General features: G+C 34.7%; 1 protein-coding gene across 2 annotated transcripts in view; it reads left to right on the plus strand.

Moving 5' to 3' along the window:
- Nucleotides 1-20,777, plus strand: part of ASCC3 (activating signal cointegrator 1 complex subunit 3) — a 247,440-nt gene that overhangs the window by 42,359 nt on the left and 184,304 nt on the right. For both annotated transcript variants that reach the window (XM_015858848.2, XM_015858850.2), the window contains exons 6-10: nt 2,623-2,830; nt 3,582-3,723; nt 4,280-4,405; nt 17,068-17,268; nt 17,727-17,867. In XM_015858848.2, the coding sequence (XP_015714334.1) occupies nt 2,623-2,830; nt 3,582-3,723; nt 4,280-4,405; nt 17,068-17,268; nt 17,727-17,867 (818 nt within the window). The remainder of the gene's footprint in view (nt 1-2,622; nt 2,831-3,581; nt 3,724-4,279; nt 4,406-17,067; nt 17,269-17,726; nt 17,868-20,777) is intronic.

A 20,777-nucleotide genomic window follows, 5' to 3' on the forward strand; every position in this document is an offset into this window, starting at 1 on the left:
GTCACATATTTACTTTATAATTGTGTATAGGCATGTGTAATTTGTAAATAATTTTATTAACAGTTGCATCTATTTTAGTGCACTACCATGGCAACAAGTTGATCATCAGTTATTCCTCATCTGTTGTATTATCCACCTTGTAGATATCATTACATAAATGTCTTAGGGAGAAAAAACGCAGTAAAACTACTTCTGGAAAAAAAAAAATATAGTTAAACCAAAAGATGGATAAATGAAAGGAAGAAGAGAGTTCAAGTTTTATACTTTGATTGTGTTTTTATAAGATTAATAGCCCACACAGACTATTAGTTTTAAAATCTTCTACAAATGGCTGCTTAAATACAAGCGTTCCTATTGTCTGTCCTGACAAAAAGTAAATCTGACTGTGAGTTGATTGTGATTTGGGATAAATCTTGCAAAGAAAAAGCATTGTGCAATCCGCTGCGTGTTCACAACACGTGGAGTTAGAAAAAAAGGTAGTTCAATCTAATACTGCTAGACACCTGTATCCTCACAATAATTTCAAAATGCAAATAAACCGTAATTTGTCTCTCTTAAATATAATGCTATTTAGGCAAGGGCTTGCGAGTTCACCTTCTGCTGTGCTGATGATTTGTCTAAACTAATCAGAAAAAACATAAGCTTTATTTCCTAGTGATTTCAAAGCAGAAACTATGAGTATAAAAAGATTTTGTTCTTGGTGGGCTTTTTTTAATTTCTCAGATAATCAAAATAAATCACAGAATCACAGAATCACAGAATTGTAGGGGTTGGAAGGGACCTCTAGAGATCATCGAGTCCAACCCCCCTGCCAAAGCATGCTCCCTACACCATGTCACACAGGAAGGCGTCCAGGTGGGTCTTAAATATCTCCAGAGAAGGAGACTCCACCACCTCCCTGGGCAGCCTGTTCCAGTGCTCCGTCACCCTCACTGTAAAGAAGTTCTTCCGCACATTTTTGTGGAACTTCCTATGCTGTACTTTCATCCCATTACCCCTAGTCCTACATTAGAAACTAAACTATTATAGTCTTTCTACTGTGTGCAAATTGTTAGAAAAGTATTTTCTTATTTAATAAAATTATTTTGGAAGCTATTGCAAATTTATTCTTGGTATGCAATCAGTGGACGTTTCTGCTAGAATAATGTAGGAAGGATATTTTCAGTATTGCACTTTCAAGACGAGCTTTTACCACTGATGCCCTAGCGCTTCTTTCACTGTAGTAAAGAAGTTAATAGTGTTTGAGTATCTTCTCTGAGACTGAAGATGCTCTGCCCCAAGTTCAGCTTGTTTATTTTAGTAGGGCCCTCTTCTTTTTATTTGACTGAAGTGTAATCCCTAATGGGCACTCAAGTCTCAGCTTCCAAAAATTGCGTGTGGGGAAGAGAGTCATTAGGATTTGGAAAAACAGTCAACTTTGAGCTCTTAGTGTCTTGTGAAAATAGGCACAAGGCAAGAAGTGTGCACATGTTGAATATTTATGGCATGACTGTTATTATACAATTTACTTTCACTGCTAAAAATATGATTGTTGTGCTTATCAGACAAAGTAGCCCTAGTGTGTTACGTCTGAATTAAATTTCGGCAGAAAATTGTATCAATTATTATCCCCTTTAAATATGAGACAGACAGAGTTAATGCTATTGCTGTGGGAATTCTGACAGTTTATTAGATTTAATTTAGCAATATCTAACAAGTTGTAGATGCCTTATTTAGTGCCCCGTTACTGCTGGTAAGACAATGGCACAGATTCTTCAAAGTGTCACTCAATTGAGTTTATTTCAGTTTTCAACATTAGAGATAGACTGCAGTAGTACATTCAAAACAGCTGAGTATGTTACACTCAATCAAACCTCTGCAGCTAATAATCTGCCGAATTTTGAAGTCAGATGTTTAAAAGTACTGATACAGTTAAAAACAAACAAAAAAATCCATCCATCACAATGCATATAGAAGACTTGATTATGTCTTTGTTTTAAGTTTGGAATTAATAACAGTAATGGCATTGGAAAAGCAGATGTGACTGGGCTTTATCAAGTTCCTTGGATTTGCTGTGTACTGTAACTATTCAGTTTTATACTGCGAACTGTTCAGTCCTAGTGCTTTTCCACATAAAAGGAAAGAGTCCTTGTGGCTGTACAGAATAACACTTCTTTTCTCATGTGTTCAGGGAAACGAAGCTGTGGGTATGCTTTCAATGCAGTCATGTTATCCAGTAAATGCACGGTTAATGTTAGGTGAAGAGGCTGTTTTAAAAACAACAAAACAAGTTTGTTTAGTCTACATGCACAGCCTTTTTACTTAGCAACGTATGCACATTAAGGGGACAAATAAGTGACTTTTCCAGTGTTGATGAAATTATCATCAGTCCCAAAAAGATAGCCCCTCCTTTTGCTGCTAGTCTGCAGTATTCCACCTCTTGCTTTGGGATAAAGAATCTTTCTTGCACCGTGACTTCAAATGTCCTATGAGCTGTTACTTCTTATGGACTCTTAAGACCAACTTCTGCATAATTAAGTAAGGCTAAGCCTTTTAAAAAAACATATGTTTAGAAGAAAACTGGGCAACAAAAATGATGGAATCTAGTACTTAAAAAGATGCATACCTGTTTTCATGTTGCAGAGCAGTGCAAGAAGTTTATAGGTGAAAATGCTAAACCCAACTATGGTTGTCAAGTTACAATTCAGTCTGAACAAGAAAAGCTGTTAATGAAACAATATCGTCGTGAAGAAAAACGAAATGCCAGAAGAGAAAAACAAGCTGGGGAAGATGGAGAAGTTTCTGGTGAAGGACTCATGTGTTTTGATCCCAAAGAGCTGCGAATGCAAAGGTAATAAATGCCAAATGTTGAAAAATACTTCTGTTGTAATTGCTATTTCAACCTACCATAAATGTTTATTTTCTTTTAGTTTGCTTTGTAGATGAGGTGATTCTGACTTCAAGTCACGTTTTATTACAAGTGTAGAATTTGTTTAATATGAAAACCTAATTTTCAGGAAAAGAGAGCAGTGATCTGCTTAATGAGAATCTTCTTGGTCTCATCTATGTGGGTTGGAGATGCAGATTAGAGGGGTAGGCTATCTTTCTTACTTTCTGTATGTACACTTCTTGCTTAAGATTTATGAACTCTGTACTAAATCTATCAAAACTATCTTTTTTTTCTTCTCCAGATTAATGGGTACTATTTTCCATGTTATCAACTAAAGGTAGTGGGAAGAATAAGGGAGGGTAAGAATAAGAAGCAAATAAGGTGTTGCATTTCATATTGAGAAGAATACAGTGGTACTGTTATTTAACTATGAATACTTGTTGCTATATAATGTAAAAAGATGCAAACTTGCATTAATTTAGGGAGTCAGCGTTGCAGTGATTGTATTGATTTTTATTTAACAAGTGTGCTATAAGAACATAGTTTAACTAATGCCAGTGAAGACAAAGTAAAACTCCATTGTTAATAACTTTATGCAATGCTTTTTTTTCATACATTTCCCTAACTCTTGCTCTTACTTTAATGTACCTTGCCTAGCTTTTGTGGTGGCTGCCTACAGTGAGCAGAATTTCTGCTATTTTTCTGTTTACAGGGAATTAGCACTTTTGAATGCTCGAAGTATGCCTGTCCTGAGTAGACAGAGAGAGGTAGAGTTCAACAGAATTCATTATCCACATGTTTACGATTCCCGAGCTGAAGCTATGAAAACATCAGCATTCATTGGAGGTGCAAAGGTACGTGTTTGATGCATGGCCCTTCTACAGCAGTACAACTATCCCCGTAAGCAAAGTGCAGCAGGTTTCCCTTTGTTCTCTGTGAGATTTCCCTACTAATGGGAATCCTATGCTGGATTCTTTACTCAGTATTTTAAATACACACATTTTGTTTTTATTTTAACCCTAGAAGAAATAAATATGTTAGTATTTATAGTACGGATTATTTTTATTTCTAGGGTCACTTAGGCCATTAAAATACTGTTTTTTTCCTTCGATTTTTGTAAACCATTGAACTGACTTTATGAAATTTCTATTCTTGAAATGTAGTAAAGTGGAGTTATATTTTATTTTTCTTCTTTTTTAATCCTTTTGAAACCATTTTCTGAGTAGTAAAACTGTTTATTTTCCATTTAGGAGGTTCTATGCTATCTATAAAATGAATCAAAAAGAATTGCTTTTATTTGGGATTCCTTTTTTTGAAGGGAAGTAATGAAACATTATTTGAAGTGGTATATAAGTAATTAAATTTTCTGTTTTCATATTTTCAATTAATTTTCCTGTAATACTGTTTTAGGTGTTATTACCAGAATCAGTTCAGAGGGAAAACAACAAAATGTATGAAGAGGTGAAGATCCCCCATAGTGAACCAATGCCTATTGGAATTGAAGAGAAAATTGTTTACATTAAAGACTTAGATGAGGTGAGTAAAGCAGTTGAGAGATATGAACTTTTTTTTAACTTTGCTATTAAAAACAATTTGGAGAAAACATTACCACTTAATAATGTGATTTGTAACATGCAGATATAGCCATTTAATTTCATCACTAATTTTGAGAATATTTGTTGGAGGGTGTCATTTTGTTCATGATGAATCTGATCAAGGAAATTCGTTCTCTAAACTTCTACTTTGTGAGCTGCAGTTCTCAGTTCCTTTGTCATTACCTGTTCAGCTGTTTGTGGTTTAGAGCTGTGACTTGAATGTTCTTTAAAAAATAAAGAAACAACAAGGTTATTTCCATTCTGTTCTCTTTCTGTAAGCCACACAGAAAAGTGAGTCTGGGCTTCTTTCTCTTGACTGCTGAAGATTGGCTAGTGACTGCTTTGCACTATTGTGCAGATTATTCTTATAGCATGATGCTGGTGCATAGTATTGAGTACCGTGTGCTGTACAGGGTGCGAAACCTTCTGGAATACTGCTTTGGAGTAGCAAGAAGGCTGCATTATTAGTAAAAATTAGCTGATAGAAATGAGAGCAATGAGGAAAGAATGCAAGTAACATGTTAACTTTTTAAAATTTATTGATGATATGGTGGTAAAAAAGCTGAGGTAAGGAATAAAGAAAATAGCAACAAATGTGGTTTAATATTCACAGTCTAGAACCAGCAGTATTCTATCACATGTACTTGCTTGTTTTTCATTGTGTGTATCAAATCACTTGAAGAATGGAATATCTAACAAGTTGTCAGCAGCAAAGAATTACGAATGTGTGATGAGTATTTAAACATACACATACATCAGCAGAGTGGTGCTTCTACTTAGGTTTGACTTATGGCAAGTTGTTTTTTTAATGGCTGGTGTGGATTCCGTTTTAGGGGGGAGAATCATAGAATCATTTAGGCTAGAAAAAACCCAAAGGATCATCAAGTCCAACACAGGCCTAACAATCATAGATTGCACTCAACACAGTGATATTATAAAGGAGCCAACTTTTTGGTTTGAGAATTTCAAGTTGTAACTGCACGAATTTAAGGTTAAAAACCTGAACTGCATTTATTGAATGTATTTTCCCTGAGGATTGAAAAGAACTAAATCTGACTGTGAAGTGTTTATTTATGCAAGAATTTAGTCTCATAGGAGCATTACTTTTTAGTCCGTAGGTTTTCATTTGCACAAGAGTGATTTTTAAGTGCTGTATGTGTATTTCTCTTCAGTTATGATTTTGGTCACAGGTGTTAAGGTGCAGTCTTTGACTATGTAATATTTACTTAGGTAAATGCTTGGTTTAAATTTAGTCTTCAGAATTCTTGAGTCTAGAACTGAGATCATGATAAGGAGTTCATTTATATTTTGAACTTTTTGGCAAGAGCTAAACCTCTATCTTGCAAGCTGAAGTAATCTTGCATTTAAAATATTTTAAGTATTGTTTTAGATTATTTATATTTCTCTTACCTCCTTAGGTTGACATAAATGTTGTCTGAGGACATAAATACATTTCACTAAGTAATAATTTTAACAAATCACATTAACAAAACTGTAGACTCATTTTTTGGAACAAATGTGAGGCAAAATAGCAAAACTGAATCAACATCGAAGGGAGAAAAAAATACCTCAAATTAGCACGTGTCTCAGTAGGAAGCTGTTATTTGTAAGCTTGGAAGTGTAATCCGAATACACCTTAAGCTACACTCCATAATAAATGAATAACATATTTTCATCAAAATAATATATTTTGGTTCAATAAAGCATTATCTGAAACCTTATGGCTAGATTGGCTGTGATAGAGATACTAAGATGAAACACATGATTTAAACTGGAAAAATCCAAATTCTTGCAGATGCTTAATCCCAAAATATCCCATAATAATAACTGCAATCAGTAGATTGCAAATGTGAAATGAAGTGGCCAACCTTTCACAATTTATCTTCTGTAAAAGCACAATGTACCATCTGTCATAAACTGCTGACATTATCAGCAGTTTTAATGCCCCTACCTTTCTAAGCTTCAGTTTGTACTGTTTCCCCTCCTGCCACAGCGTAATTCCATGGATGTCATATCATTTTCTTTCTTTCCTATGCCTGTTGAGTGGAAGATGCTGTGCTGCTGCTCAGGAGCATCTCTTATGTTGTCAGTGGAAGAAAGGTGCTTGCATCCCACAGGAGGAGTTGCACAGAGAAGGACAGCATAGTTGCTTTACTGCAAGGCAGCAAATCCCACCTCCAACACAATTTGTAGATAATTATTATTATTGGCATTTACTGGTATTTGGAGAGCTGTGTTTTCACCACAGTACAAGCACAAGTGGCTTATAAGTAGCTAGTTGGTCACATCTGTTTGGTCTGAAGAATTACTGTACTGTTACTTACAAAAGGGGCATGTTAGCTAGGTTGTTTTAATAACAAGAATGTGAAAAAACAGACTAAGTGCAAGCTTAAATGTATGAGCCTTTGGCTGCTTGACATGCAGCTTGACTACCACTGAAATATATTTTTGTACTTACTATAAAGGTGGCTTTGCACCAGACTTTTTGCCAAATAAATGTACCTCTAAAGTCATAAACTCAGGTCAGGGAAAGTTCCTCTTCAAGACTGTGAAAACAGGTTTTACCTAACAAATTACTGTTGGTGAAAAATGACTTCAGGTTTTTACCTAAAGTGGGTTTCAGGATTTATTTCTTTGTTTCACGCCATAGCCATTTCCTTATACGAACACAAGATTTTTATTTTTTTTCCCTGTACATTATATGAAGGAATTATTACAAAATCAATATTCCCTTTTTTTCTCCTGTAATGTTTTCTTGCTTTTTGAGTTGTACAAACAGGCCCACTGAATCAAAGTGTAGATGCTGTTGCATAAATTACATTTTTCACATCCTGAGTATTTGAACATTTATTCTACAGATTATTTCAGTGTATATTTCATTTGCATATTTTCCAAATAGCAAATTGACTGTTGGAACGATTAGTTTAAACATATTTCTCATATTATTGAGATTTTTGTTATTTATCCATTGAAAGCATACTAGGAAGCTGATCTAAAAAAAAAAAAAAAACAACAAAAATCTTCAAGTTCCACAAATGTTAGTCCCAGCTTAAAAATAAAAGAATAAAAATCTTCATACCGTGTTTAAAAAAGCTGTTAATAACACAATAAAACTATTTGATAGAGCAAATTGTGAGCTACAAAACACTATTTTTCAACACTCTACTGTTAGCTATGCTTGTAGAAATTTGCACCAGTGGAGGTGAATGAAACACACCACCCACCACGTTTCTGTGCTGAAATCCACTCTCTGGTCTCCATCGATGAATGTCAATGAGCACAGCTTTTTTTTTCACCTGGAGGAATTCAATTCCACACCTTTGCTTTATATGCACTTCTATATCAGATGCCGTTTTGCGAGACTGCCCTTCTGCTGCCATCTGTCACATGGCAACAACGTGTAACAGAATACTGGCAAGACAGATCAGTCTCTACTGATCTACCATACCCCCAAAATCACCTCTGATGTCATGGGCAAATATATTAATATAGGAGGCATTACTTTTGCAGCAGCCCTCATATTTTGGATTTGGGGTGTCTTCACCTTTTATGAGTGAATATTCTACAGAGGTTAAACATGCAATAACGAACCAGCAGTTTACAATCTGTTTTGCATAAAATTATTATCTTTTGAATAGGAAAATCCTGTTTCTTATTAGAAATAAAAATTACTTGTCATCAAAGAGATCTGTTGCCATGGCACACAACGTATACAATGGAATTCTGATCTCAATACTTGCTTGTAATCCAAAGTTGGAGAAACTACCATTAAAACAAAAAGTTAGAAAAAAAAGTAGATATATAACAAAATTTGTAATTAAGACAGATTTAATGGATGGAATTTTGTCTGACAATCTGATTTCACCATACAATGATTCTTCCAATGTATATGTCTCCTGAAATGAGAGTTTTTTTCATGTCTGAAAACTGTATCAAAATATATGACGTAATGTTTGAATAACTGCTTATTACTTCTTGTGAAAGGAGAGAGAATAAAGACTTAACTTTTTTAGAGGATAAAGACTTTCTGTTTTTTAGAGTAGCAATACTGAAATGGAAATCAAGAAATAAAGTTTGACCATATGGGTGGGATTTATTTATTCTGAAATACACATCATAGATATTTGCTAGCTCCTAAGAGCTGAAGCAAATCATGAATGTGATTATCTCTTAGCTATTTCATGAATTACCTCTAGAACATAACTAGCAAAGTTATTTAAATAAAATATATATAAATTTTGGTAAGGATTGTGATATATCCTTAACATTTCAGAACTGTGATTTTTGACTTGTCATAAAGATACATTTGATGCTGTCCTTGAGAGGACTTGTCAACACAGGGTGAGAAACAAACTATTCTGAAGCATCTCTGCGTTAAGAATGTGTGACGTGATTGGCCTCTTGCTCATAATCCATGATGCTACTTCCATTCTCAGTCCAAAGTTATCCTAGGCACTTAAAAAATAATAATAATACTTAAATTTTATATTTTTATTGTAGGTACATATAAAGAAACACACCATATGTGTTGTATATGTCTTCTCTCTGCACCTTTCTGAAAGGAGGTTGTGGTGAAGCGGTAATCAGCCTCTTTTCTCATGTAACTAGCAGTAGGATTAGAGGGAATGGCCTCAAATTGCAGCAGGGGAGATTCAGGTTGGACATTAGGAAATGATTCTCCAAGAGAGAGAATTCAGGCAGTGGAAGGGGCTGCCCAGGGCGGTGGCTGAGTCACTGTCCCTGGAGGTGTTCAAGAAATGTTTAGATGTTGTATTGAGGGGCATGGTTTAGTGGGAAATATTGATGACAGGTGGACAGTTGAACTGAATGATCTTGCAGGTCTTTTCTATGCTTGGTGTTTCTATGATTCTTCTACGTGTATTTCCTATTGATTCTTAGTTGATTTTTGAAGATGCTTCTTAATAAAGTCATCACCACTATCTTATGTATCCTCCCCCTCTGTCTCCTTCAGCTACACAGTTTTGTTTTTTTAATTTTTCAGTGGAAAGAAAAGATTTGAATACAAAAAAGGGAGATGAGTAAGGAAAAAAAAAAAAAACCAAAAAAAAGAAATAAAACACCAAAACAGATCTGTGCCCCTTATACAGATGCATGTGGGATACAAAAGAGAGGGGAACATGGTGAATTACTGGTGATGGACATAAACAGAAGTGTCATCTTGTCAGATTTTATGAAGTACGGAAAGCATCTTCCACTGAGTAGCAGACCATACATACATTTGTGTCAATACACCATTATGGAAGCAATAACAAAGTTCATCTCTTTCGGGACAGAAAGGAATGTGTCTTGTTGCTCATGGTTTTCAGAGCTAGGAATTATATAAGTGATCAGATGTAAGTAAACCTGTATTTGTTAAAATTATGTGCTCCTTAAGGTGTTAATATAGTGTGACTTACGTTTTTGGTATAATTATGTGAATTGAATCACTATATTGTTTTCATTTAAAAGCAGACTACTGGCTTTAGAAATCAGAAGAATATTCAACAGAGAATTATAATGAACTCGAGCTTTTGTTATTGTGGCATAAGTATGGGGAAGTAATTGAGAGATTCTTTCTTTGAATTTTAGGTTAGTGGTATTTCTGGAGACATTCACAGGTGCCCATTTGCATCTACATTTTCAGTTGGTTGCTCCTTGATTAAAACAATAATAATTTGCAATTAACCTTTTTCTTATTCCAAAACAATGTTCCCTGTTTACTTCTGTCATAGATCTTTATTTTCATGGGCTTGGCAGAGGGATGTTTTCTTTAGTCTGATATGGCACGAGTTTGATTCTTTTAGAATCAGACTGCTTGCAGGTGTCCTTGGTAATACGGCTTTCTTCAGATCATCTACACAGATTTTTAAGATGAGTTCCCACAAAGGTGAAAAAATACCTTTAGTCTGTTTTTTTGGCCCATAGGATTCCCTTTGCTTTAAGGTATGACATATATTGTAGCGCCTTAAAATTGTCTCTGCTTACATTATGATCTGATCATTTGTTCTTTGAGTAGCATTGTCATGTGAGGTTTCACTGAAGATATTTCATAGTCTTCTATTCTTTTTAAGATCAGGAATGTTTTCATTGTTTTTCTTGAACAATCAGTTTCTAAATGCTGTTAGGGAAGTTTTTTAGATAGTACATTATAGCAATGCATATTTTCAGTGTCAGCTTGTCTGTTTACATACTCACATAAGAGTTTTGGTTATTGTGTTACCTGAACAAGCTGCACTTAAGGTACTGGGGATGTTAAGGGTGGCAAGGATGCTATTGAAATCTATTAAATGTGCTCTTTTTGTATGCATGAACATGTTTTTATTTTCAGTGGTTTGATATTAATGAAAATATTTTTAAAAAACACTGATAAGTGTTTGTACAGCAAGAAAATAGTCCTTCAGAATTTCAAGTAGTGTTTTCAAATGGTCTTTCACTAGTGATGTTGTAATTGAAAGTTCAACAGATCCTCATTTTATGGATACTCTGCTTGGTCTAAGTACTAGTAATGTGCAACTTTCTTTATTGAAAGCAGCTGTGTAAAATCTGGGTTGTCATTTCTCAGGCAGTATGGTTTTAATGACAAGAATAATTAATTGACTATATGGGACAGAGGCTAATACTGAGCACTGTATTAGTAAACATAGAAAATTTCATTTCTTTCAGTTTTTTAAACTCATCTGTGTATGAATTATGCAAAATTTGCTAAAAAATCTTGTTTTTATATGTAACTCTCTCTGGATTGTTGCATATTCTTGCAGTTATTTGGGTTTTGGGTTGCTCCTGTCTCCTTCATGCAAATAACAAGTGTAGATAAACAAATACACATCTTAATATTAACATGAAGTAAAACTGACTTGAAGAAACCATTAAGCCTGTTTCATTTTCTACACAGCTGCAGAGTATGTGTATGTTGTGTAGTACTGCCTCTGAAATTGTTGAAAGTCTGATGGGAACACTTACAAAGGCAAAGCAGTAAAGGGCACCAGCTGCTGGGAAACACCTGCTGAGCCACTGTGGGAATTAGGTGCATCTGTCTGTAGCTAAAAGTAATCAAACAAAGTGCCTACTTACACCTGTCAGTACTTTAATTTGTGTAAAGATTCAACCAACGAAAGTCATTTTGAATACCTTAAAAAAAAAAAAAAAAAAAAAAAAAAAAAAAAAAAAGCGCAGAACGGTTCAACAGAAATATGTTGAAGAAGTTTCTCATTGAACTCCTGTTGTACATCTTTATTTCAATAAGAATGAAGCCCAGATATGGCAGCCAAAAGTCTCAGTTATACTCTACAGTGTCTTACTAGAGGATGCATACAATATCAAAGAGGTAATGCAACTGTTTGGCTTATTTTAAGAGCCTCTGGAGGGGCTTGATTGTGTGTTTCCTGATTCATTACAGCATACTTGATTTGCTGAGGATGATAATGTACAATTTCTTTTTTAAAATCAGATGTCATTTGGGCATATTTCTTAAGTATTTTTTATTGCAGTTCCCAATCCATGGTAACTTTAACTCAGATGTTCAGCTTCCCTCATCTACCCGTTGCTTTCCTACAGTAAATCAAGCAGAATAACTTCTGGGAGTGCTGCTGGTTTCTTTGGGAGAATGAAATAGCTGTGTTCTGATAGGAAAAAAAAAAACAAAAAACAAACAAAAACAAAAAACAAAAAAAAAAAAACAACCAACACAACTGATTGTGCTCAAAGTCCTTTCCAGCACAATGCAGGAAAAAATCATTTAACTTTTATATTGTAAAACAGGTACTCCCTTCTTGGTTAGCAGTAGTGTGAAATTAACTGAAGTGGAGAACAAAATTGAGCTGTAGAAAAATTATGACACCAACAGTTATTTCTCCAGAAATATTCTTCTCTCAATATTCTCTCATTTTCATTCAATCCTTTAAAGTTATTACTAGTTTTAACTATAATTACCCTTCAGAATAGTCTTTTAGTTTGCCTTTTTTGTTAGATGTTTTTAGGAAGAAATAGTTTAGCTTGCTCTTAACAAATAACATAAGTGATAATATCTAAGTTATATAACATATAAGTAAATAATTTGGAAATATTATCCTGAAATATGAAATGTTAGAAATGACATCTTGAGGTGCATAATGAAATGCTGTCACCCTGCTCTCCTAAAGGCTGTAATTTTAAATTTGCTTTCAACAGAAGACAAAAATTAGTTTACCAGTTGTGATATTGGACACATTGTCAATTCAGTGGTATGTGTTTTAAATATGATATGGTAGAAACCAATTGCCAATAAAAATTCCTGAGGCATTTCAGATAGGCATGTTCTACCACAGTGTAACACCATGTAGCACAGAGAAATCCAACTTTCTGGTTGGTAGTGGCTTTGGGGTTGTTTTTCCCTCTCTTGTTTTTAATCACTGTAGTATTTGAAATCCAGCTGTACCTACCTGCTGACATTGCAGTTATTGTGTTTTCTGATTTCGCTAAATTAGAATATTAAGAAAAATATTTAAACTGAGAAATCAACTTACTGAAGGCTCATTTTTTATTCTTGAGAGCGGTACATTTTTGCCTTGTTAACTAAAGATGAAGACTTTTATTTTTGTATAAAGCACAGGAAGTGATTCTGCAAATGTTTTAATGGAAGTGACTCAAAGTGGTTTTAGTCATTTTAGTGATTAAGACTGGACAGTAAATGAAATGCCTCTTCTGTGTACTGCTAGGATATAGTCATTTCTCAATGACAATTCAAGTATATGTGTGTAAGAGGAATGCAGTAACCTACTTTACTTTGATAGCATACCTAGAGGCACAATTTAGTTCCTGGGAGTAATCAATCATCAGTGTAAAGAATAGTGTTTGAAATTCTGTTTAAAATTACACTCAAGATGAAATTTAATTTGTATTTGTATGAAATGTAATTTCAAAGTGAGAACACGCAAAGATGAGGGAAGAGCAGGTGCTAATTCTGATTGTCTTATAAATATTATAGCATAGCTCTTACTGTAAGTATTTTAGTTTGCCTGATTTCAGTATTTGTCTTTAGTCAATACAAGTTTCAGTGCTGACCTGGAGAGATGAATTCTCTTATCTCTGATATGAACAGTTCCAAGTCCTGGATGGTTAAGCATGAGACTACTTCCCTGCCATGCTTACTCCTTAGGTGGACATGTTTTTGCTTACTTGTTATCAAACGTATCTTTAAGCCAAGCGGGAAGCCTTATGCCTCTCTCAAGTTTTGCATCAGTAATTTGCCTGCATCAGTAATTTGCCTACATCAGAAAAGACTGTTTTGCATACTGATAGCTACTGTAGTAAGAAATTTACCAGAAAGTCTAGAACAGTAATATCCTGCAGCATGTATCCTTTCAAGGTGTATGTGATAGTTTTGTTAAATCTGTAGCGCTGCTTGCAGTGCAAGAAACGTTTTATTTCACCACCTTTTCAGTTTTTACAACTTTGCAGTTTTCAGTGTCCTAATTTTCTGAGATCCTAAATTCAGAGAATTGCTGAATGGAAATGCTTAGATGCAGCTTTTTAGCACATTTTCTGTCTTAATTCTGACCTGTATTGTTCACAGTATCCAGGAAGCATGGCATGCTTCAAATTAGATCCCTTTCACCTGATGTCTGTCTCTGCTTTATGGTCATCATTTTTCAGGTTTGGCCAAAAGCTAACTGCAGTTCTCTATCTATACTGTTCATCTCTACTAGATTTTTCCAGGCTAACCTAGCTGCAGTAGCCTTGCCTGTTTTCAAGATGTGTTTTTGTCCTCAACAACATTTACTTTTGCTACTGGTGTTAACCAAATTATTGCTTAGAAATCATAGAATGGTTTGGGTTGGTAGGGACCTTTTAAGATCATCTAGTTCCAACCGCCCTGCTACAGGCAGGGACACCTCCTTCTAGTCCAGGTTGCTCAAAACCCCATCCCGCCTAGCCTTGAATTCATCCAGGGAGGGGGCGTTCACAACCTCACCAAGTAACCTGTTCCAGTGTCTCACCACTGTCACAGTAAAGAATTTCTTCCTAATATCTAGTCTAAATCTGCCTTCTTCCAGTTTTTAATCATTTCCCCTTGTCCAGACCCTACATGCACTAGGGTTATAGGACAGAACTGTATGTTTAATTTCTCCCAAAGATAGAGAAAGAAGATTGCTTACATTGACCTCTTGGAGATTAACAGAAGTTGGAGCAGTGTATTCCTACAGGCAGCATTTTAAGAAAACACTTTGATGTACATTATTTAAGGATATTAAGTAATCACAATTAAGGAATTGTGATTACTTAAAGATTGTGAAAAAATATTTTCTGAAGATACTCCTGACTTTACACAGCTATACTTCTGCTTCAGTTAAAAAAGCTGCTTCTTTAAATAATACATGTTTTGTGCAGTGTAGTGTTTTGGTAATTGAACATAATCACTGGTTGCATTTTGGGTTATCCTCTGTACATCATTTGTTATAAATACTGCAAAGTGTTTATAAATGGCTTCTAAAACTAATTAAATGGAATAGGAGGGGAAAGAAAATACAATCCTTTTCAAAGACCTGACAAGAAATCTCAAAATGAAGTAACAGGAAAGTTACAAACTAAAAATGACTAAAGAAGCCATAAAAATATTCAACTGAGCTATGATAGCACTGATGTAATCAGCAGATCTCCAGGAAGCCCATTAGCACTTTATAATGGTCTACTTCGTGAAGATGAAAGGAATTTTGAAGATGATACACTAACTAAACATTGTACATACAAAACCTGATGCAAGGCAAGTAAGCTTCTGTGTTCTTATAAGCAAAATAAACTGTAAAGGAATATTGATAGAAAAGACTATTGTAACGCTGAAATATATATCTTTTTATTCACCAAAAACACTTAATAGTTTAAAGTGGTTATTTTAATAAATTTCTGATGTGCTCAGACATCCCAATCCTACAAATGCAACCATGAAACTTAATTTGAATGGAACTTATTTTTTCAGTGTTGTGCAAGCTTTAAACTTGATTACTTTTTGAAAACAAAGGTACAAGGTTTTGCACCTGTGTTGGAGGAAGGAGCTGTCTGTGAGAGTAACCCTGCAGAAAAGGACCTGGGGGTCGAGGTGGATGAAAAACTTAATGTGCGCCAGCAGTGTGCTCTTGCAGCTCAGGAAGCAGATATTACCCTTGGCTCCATCAGAAGAGGTCTGGCAAGAAGGGACAGGGAGGTGATCTTCCCTCTGTACTCTGCCCTTTTGAGTACTATTTGGAGTACTGCATCCAGATCTGCCCTCCCTCCCCCAATGCAAGAAAGATAGAGAACTGTTGGAGAGGGTCCAGAGGAGGGCCACAAAGGTAATCAGGGCTGGAGCACCTCCCATACTAAGACAGGCTGAAGGAGCTGGGCTTGCTCAATCAGGTGAAGGGAAGCCTGTGGGGTGATGTCACTGCTCCTTCACCTAAAGGGAGCCTACAAACAGGAGAGTCAATGCTTTACAGGGGTGGATAATAGCAGGACAAAGGGAAATGGTTTTAAGTTGAAGGAGGGAAGATTTCATTTGGATATCAGGAGGAAGTTTTTTATTATGAGAGTGGTGAGGTGCTGGGATAGGCTGCCAAGATAGGTTGTGGGTGCCCCATCCCTGGAGGTGTTCAAGACCTGATCGGATGGTGCCCTGGGCAGCCTGGTGGAGGTTGGAGGCCCTGCCACCTGTGGTAGGCGGTTGGAGCTTCGTGATCCTTGAGGTCCTTGAGCCATTCTACAACTGTGAAAAGTAACTAAAAAAGTGCAAGTCTATTAGCAAATTAATATCTTGAGGATCCATTTTTTTTCCATTGCAAAAGTATTAGGTTCTTGAAATTGGGGATTTTACCTGTCTGCAGCAGTTCTTTCTTGACAAAAAATCATTTGTTTATTTATTTATTATTGTCAGATTAGGGAAACAATTATTATTATATTTTTATAATGGAATTTCCCTTTTGTGAAATTTAAACGTGCAATAGACTTTCAGAGCTATAATCTTCTACTATCTAAAGTTTAATATTTTTTAAAGCATCCCAAGTTTATTTGGTGCTGCTCATAACAAGTTTTTACATTCTTTCTGGAGATCTAAACAGTTAAAAAATGTAAGGTGGGTCTTTCTTCAGAACCACAGAGAGGGTTGCTACTGAATTTTCTGTGTCTCTATGCAATTTAACTTAATTGAACTAAATTAATCATAAATAATTTTAAATACCATCTGTTTCTTCAGCAGGTTCCTATGTATTGTAGAATATTCCTTCATTCAAGTGATCATAGTTTATCACCGTAAAGATATTTATTCTATTGCTGTGACTTTTGCTGTTTTACTAACATATAATTATTAACAATTATTTTACTGCGTGTTAGTTTTGGTCCCAGAATTTTATGAAGAATGAGTGAAATACTTAAATAGCGCACAGCCAAATATTTTGATTATTTTTAAGAGATGTTTCCTTCCTGTGTTTTGTACAAAATTTGATAAACAGAGGTGGTAACATTACAGTAAAAGCCATGGAATAATACTAAATATATCTAGGCAGTTATCCCAAGTTTTGTTACTGTGCATTATTTCTTATGATTTCTGCACACTTACATGAAAAACTTAAAACGTGTATGTTGTTTGTTTTTTAACAGATTGGTCAACTTGCTTTTAAAGGCATGAAAAGACTGAACCGAATCCAATCTATAGTTTTTGAGACTGCCTACAACACAAATGAGAACATGCTAATCTGTGCACCCACTGGAGCTGGGAAGACTAACATTGCCATGCTGACAATCCTTCATGAAATTCGCCAGCATGTTCAGCATGGTGTTATCAAAAAGGATGAGTTCAAGGTAAGAATTTAATGAACCAAGTAACAGCTTTATAACTTGTAAGGTAAAACCCATTATATTTTTACACGGAATACGAAATCTGGAATTTTCAAGTAGATTTTTCTTTTCCAACTGGAAGATAAGGCTAATTTTAATTTACTTCATTACTGATAAAGCACTTCTTGTTTCTGTTCTAAAAATCTTATTATGCGAGTGAAAAGCTATGAAAATCCATTTAGCTTTGATGCAGAACCAATTCTGAAAGTGATGAGGCTGTATAAACAAAATCCATTGTCCTTTAAACAGCTGCACACTCCTCCAGCAAAGATAACTACTTTTCATATATCGCTATTAAGATTTTTCACTGTAAGTGCCCAGCATCATCTTTCTTAATAAGTTGTGATTTGTAATAGTTGCCATGAAACAAACAACATTCTGGGGTTTGCTCATTTATCAAGCTAGCGTCCTTTTGGTTGCAGATTGTGTATGTTGCTCCTATGAAGGCTTTGGCAGCTGAAATGACAAATTACTTCAGCAAGCGTCTTGAACCACTGGGTATTACTGTGAAAGAGCTGACTGGTGATATGCAACTGTCAAAAGGTGAAATTCTGCGAACACAGGTATGCTTTATATCTCAAAATATTGTTCTTTGTATTTCTGTACTATTCATAGGTACACCAGTCTTTTTTGTTAATATTGTTGTAAAGTAATTAACGAAGCTGCTGAAATGTTATTACAGAATCAAATTATGTTGGTTATATTCTAAAATGTGACAGCCAAGAACAATTCGGAACACTTAACGCACTGTTGCAGTTGAAATCCTCATCAAACTTCTGGGGTTCTCCCATTTAATTGTACAGCAGTGCTGTGGGATATACCCTAGTGTACCATTTCTGAGTAAACTTTGAACAACACTGTACCTGATTTCCAGCTTATGAACCTTACTGGTGCTTATCTACCTTACAAAGATGTGTGAAGTGTATGAATGCAGAATGGTAAAGTACTATTTTCTATAGCTCTCCTTGTTTACAATGTAATTCATGAAATCTCACCTCATTACTAAAACTACACTTAGATCAGGAAAGAAGAAAACAAAAAATAGTAATTTCAGGCAATATTAGGAAGTGAAGATGGAAAATACTTTATGGAATTTCTTTAGCAGTGGAAATTTTAGTGCAGTAGTTAATATATGCCTAGTGTTAATTTAGAACATAGTTACATAGTAACAAGTATTGAAAGAGACTGTTTCATCAAGCTTACTTATTTTTATCCAAAATACCACCAATTATACAAATTCTAAGGTTTTTTGGGGGGAAGGGTTTAAACTGAATTTATGTTTAAAAAATATTGAAGAAATGAAATGAGGAGGACTGAATTAAATGATTTTTTTGGTTTTCGTCCCACAGACAGATCTCATTGCTTTGGAACTTATATTTTGGAATTTATGTCTTCAAATAGTGTTTGAGGAGTTCTACAGCTCCTTATGTAGAAACAGGATAGACATGCTGTTCTGAAGTACAGTGTACTTTTAGTTCCTAAACTTCTTTTAAGAGTTGAAATGGAAGTTAAGTGATCTACAGAATAGGAGAAATGTGAAAAGCATTATGTTTTCTGTGACTAAGAATCTAGTTCTTAAATTTTTAAAGGAAATATAATTAAAGCATTAGTTAATTTCATTTTTAGCTTTTGTACTTTGTTGGTTCAAACATTGCAAAGGTTAAAAAGAAAACTATATGAAGATCAAAACTTCAAGGGCAATGAAATGCTCCTTTTCTTGTTTTTGTTTATTTCATGTATCTAGTCAGCCTTTCTTTATGCTTAATGAGAGTTGTAGGAGGCTCAGAGGAGAGAAAACTCCAGGCCAAGAGTTACTGATATAGTTGCTGCTCCTTTTCTACAAGAATCAGGCGCTCAGCAGCAGGCTGTTTTATCTTAGCTTACTAAAACACATTAAAAATATGTAAACTTGTTATGTTAATTGAGGTAGGGGCACTGACTTTTGCTGAACCTTGTTTATTGCTTTTTGCATGTATTGTTTTCTGTGAAAACTAATCGACTTTCATTAACTTCTGCACTCAATCCACCTCTTCTCAGTGGGTATCTTTTGTAGCTTTTTAGTTTGTATTAAATTGATTCTTGCTTCAAAACATTTTAAAAACTATTTTACTTGCCAGCCACTCTAATGTATAATTTGTATAATGTATAAATTTCTCAAATTGCTGTTGCTTCTTAATGGTTTCAGAGTTGGTTTGCCAATCATTACCCCGCTTTTACTTTAATAGATCATGTGCCAGTGTTTAACAGTAGAGCAATTTTTCCTCAGGAATTAATCCATGACATGTGGATGTGTACACATAATTTAAATGAACAGGGATTAGATATATATATGTATATATATATTATACCAGATAAAAGCGCAGAGTAGAATCGTCTACCGAAGTAGATGCAGGCATTTCATGTTGGATCACTGTTTCAAAAGACTGCAGATTCTTTTTCGAGGAGACAGAATGCCTCCTATAATTCTTCCACGACTGTTGTTTTCTGCCTCTTCTAAGCAGTTGTATTTTCACTGTCTTTGTTTTCATAGTCAGGTGAATCAGATCACTCATTGTGAAAGAAAGAAGAATGAAGTGCTTGTCAGGTGTTAGTTAGAAGTAGTGCTTCAGTGACAGTCCTGATAATTTTCTCCTTTCTTTTCCATTCTTCATGCTTCATCCTTCATACTTTGCGTATTTAAACTTGTGTATTTTATTAGTCATTAGTCACATCTGTTATGCTTATTCTGATAAGGAAAAAGTGCTTTATCTGACAAACTGTTAACTGTCTCACTTCCCAGGATTTCATCTTTATTGAAGTCTGCCTTTATTATTCTATCTGCAAATAGTGAGGGGAAAAAAAATAGCAAAAAGAAAAAATGTTTATGGTATTGAGATGAGATTGTAAGATGATTCTTGCTTCCATGTTTTTCCTTGTTGTTCTTTAAATACTCACTAATGGTCCTGTCATTCCAAAACATAGTTTAGAATCAAAGCTTTTCAAAAAGAAGTTTTTACTTTTAAATTTACTTACTAATGAAAATGTCTTTAAAGTAATGAAAATAACTGTTAATGGTTCAGACACTCTTTTAGCTTGCTGTGCAATGAACTGCTATTTGTGTACCTGTAAATCCAAGATACCCTCTTTTTCTTAATGATAATCTTTAATTTTCATGAAAATTAAAACAACACAATAAACACTTAATGTTTCAAGAAAAATAGATCCACAGTTCATTTACAGATACTTTTCACATAAATGTTTCACTGAAGCTGGGCGTAGAAAATATATTTATTAGAAAACAAGTATCCCTAGGTATTGTACTGGTTCCTCAAGACAGTTTATTTAAAGGGTCTGTCTTAATTTATCTCACGGTTAAATAAATGTGTTAAATTTAACTAGTTAAAAAGAATCTAGGGAAGTGTATTCCCTTGCAGCTGGCATTTTTTTTCAGTCAACCGTTTCTCTATTCTAAGTTTGTATTTAGGCTTACTGTT

Source organism: Coturnix japonica, chromosome 3 (assembly GCF_054131305.1).
Source record: "Coturnix japonica strain WE chromosome 3, WE-NBRP24, whole genome shotgun sequence".
NCBI classification, from domain to species: domain Eukaryota; kingdom Metazoa; phylum Chordata; class Aves; order Galliformes; family Phasianidae; genus Coturnix; species Coturnix japonica.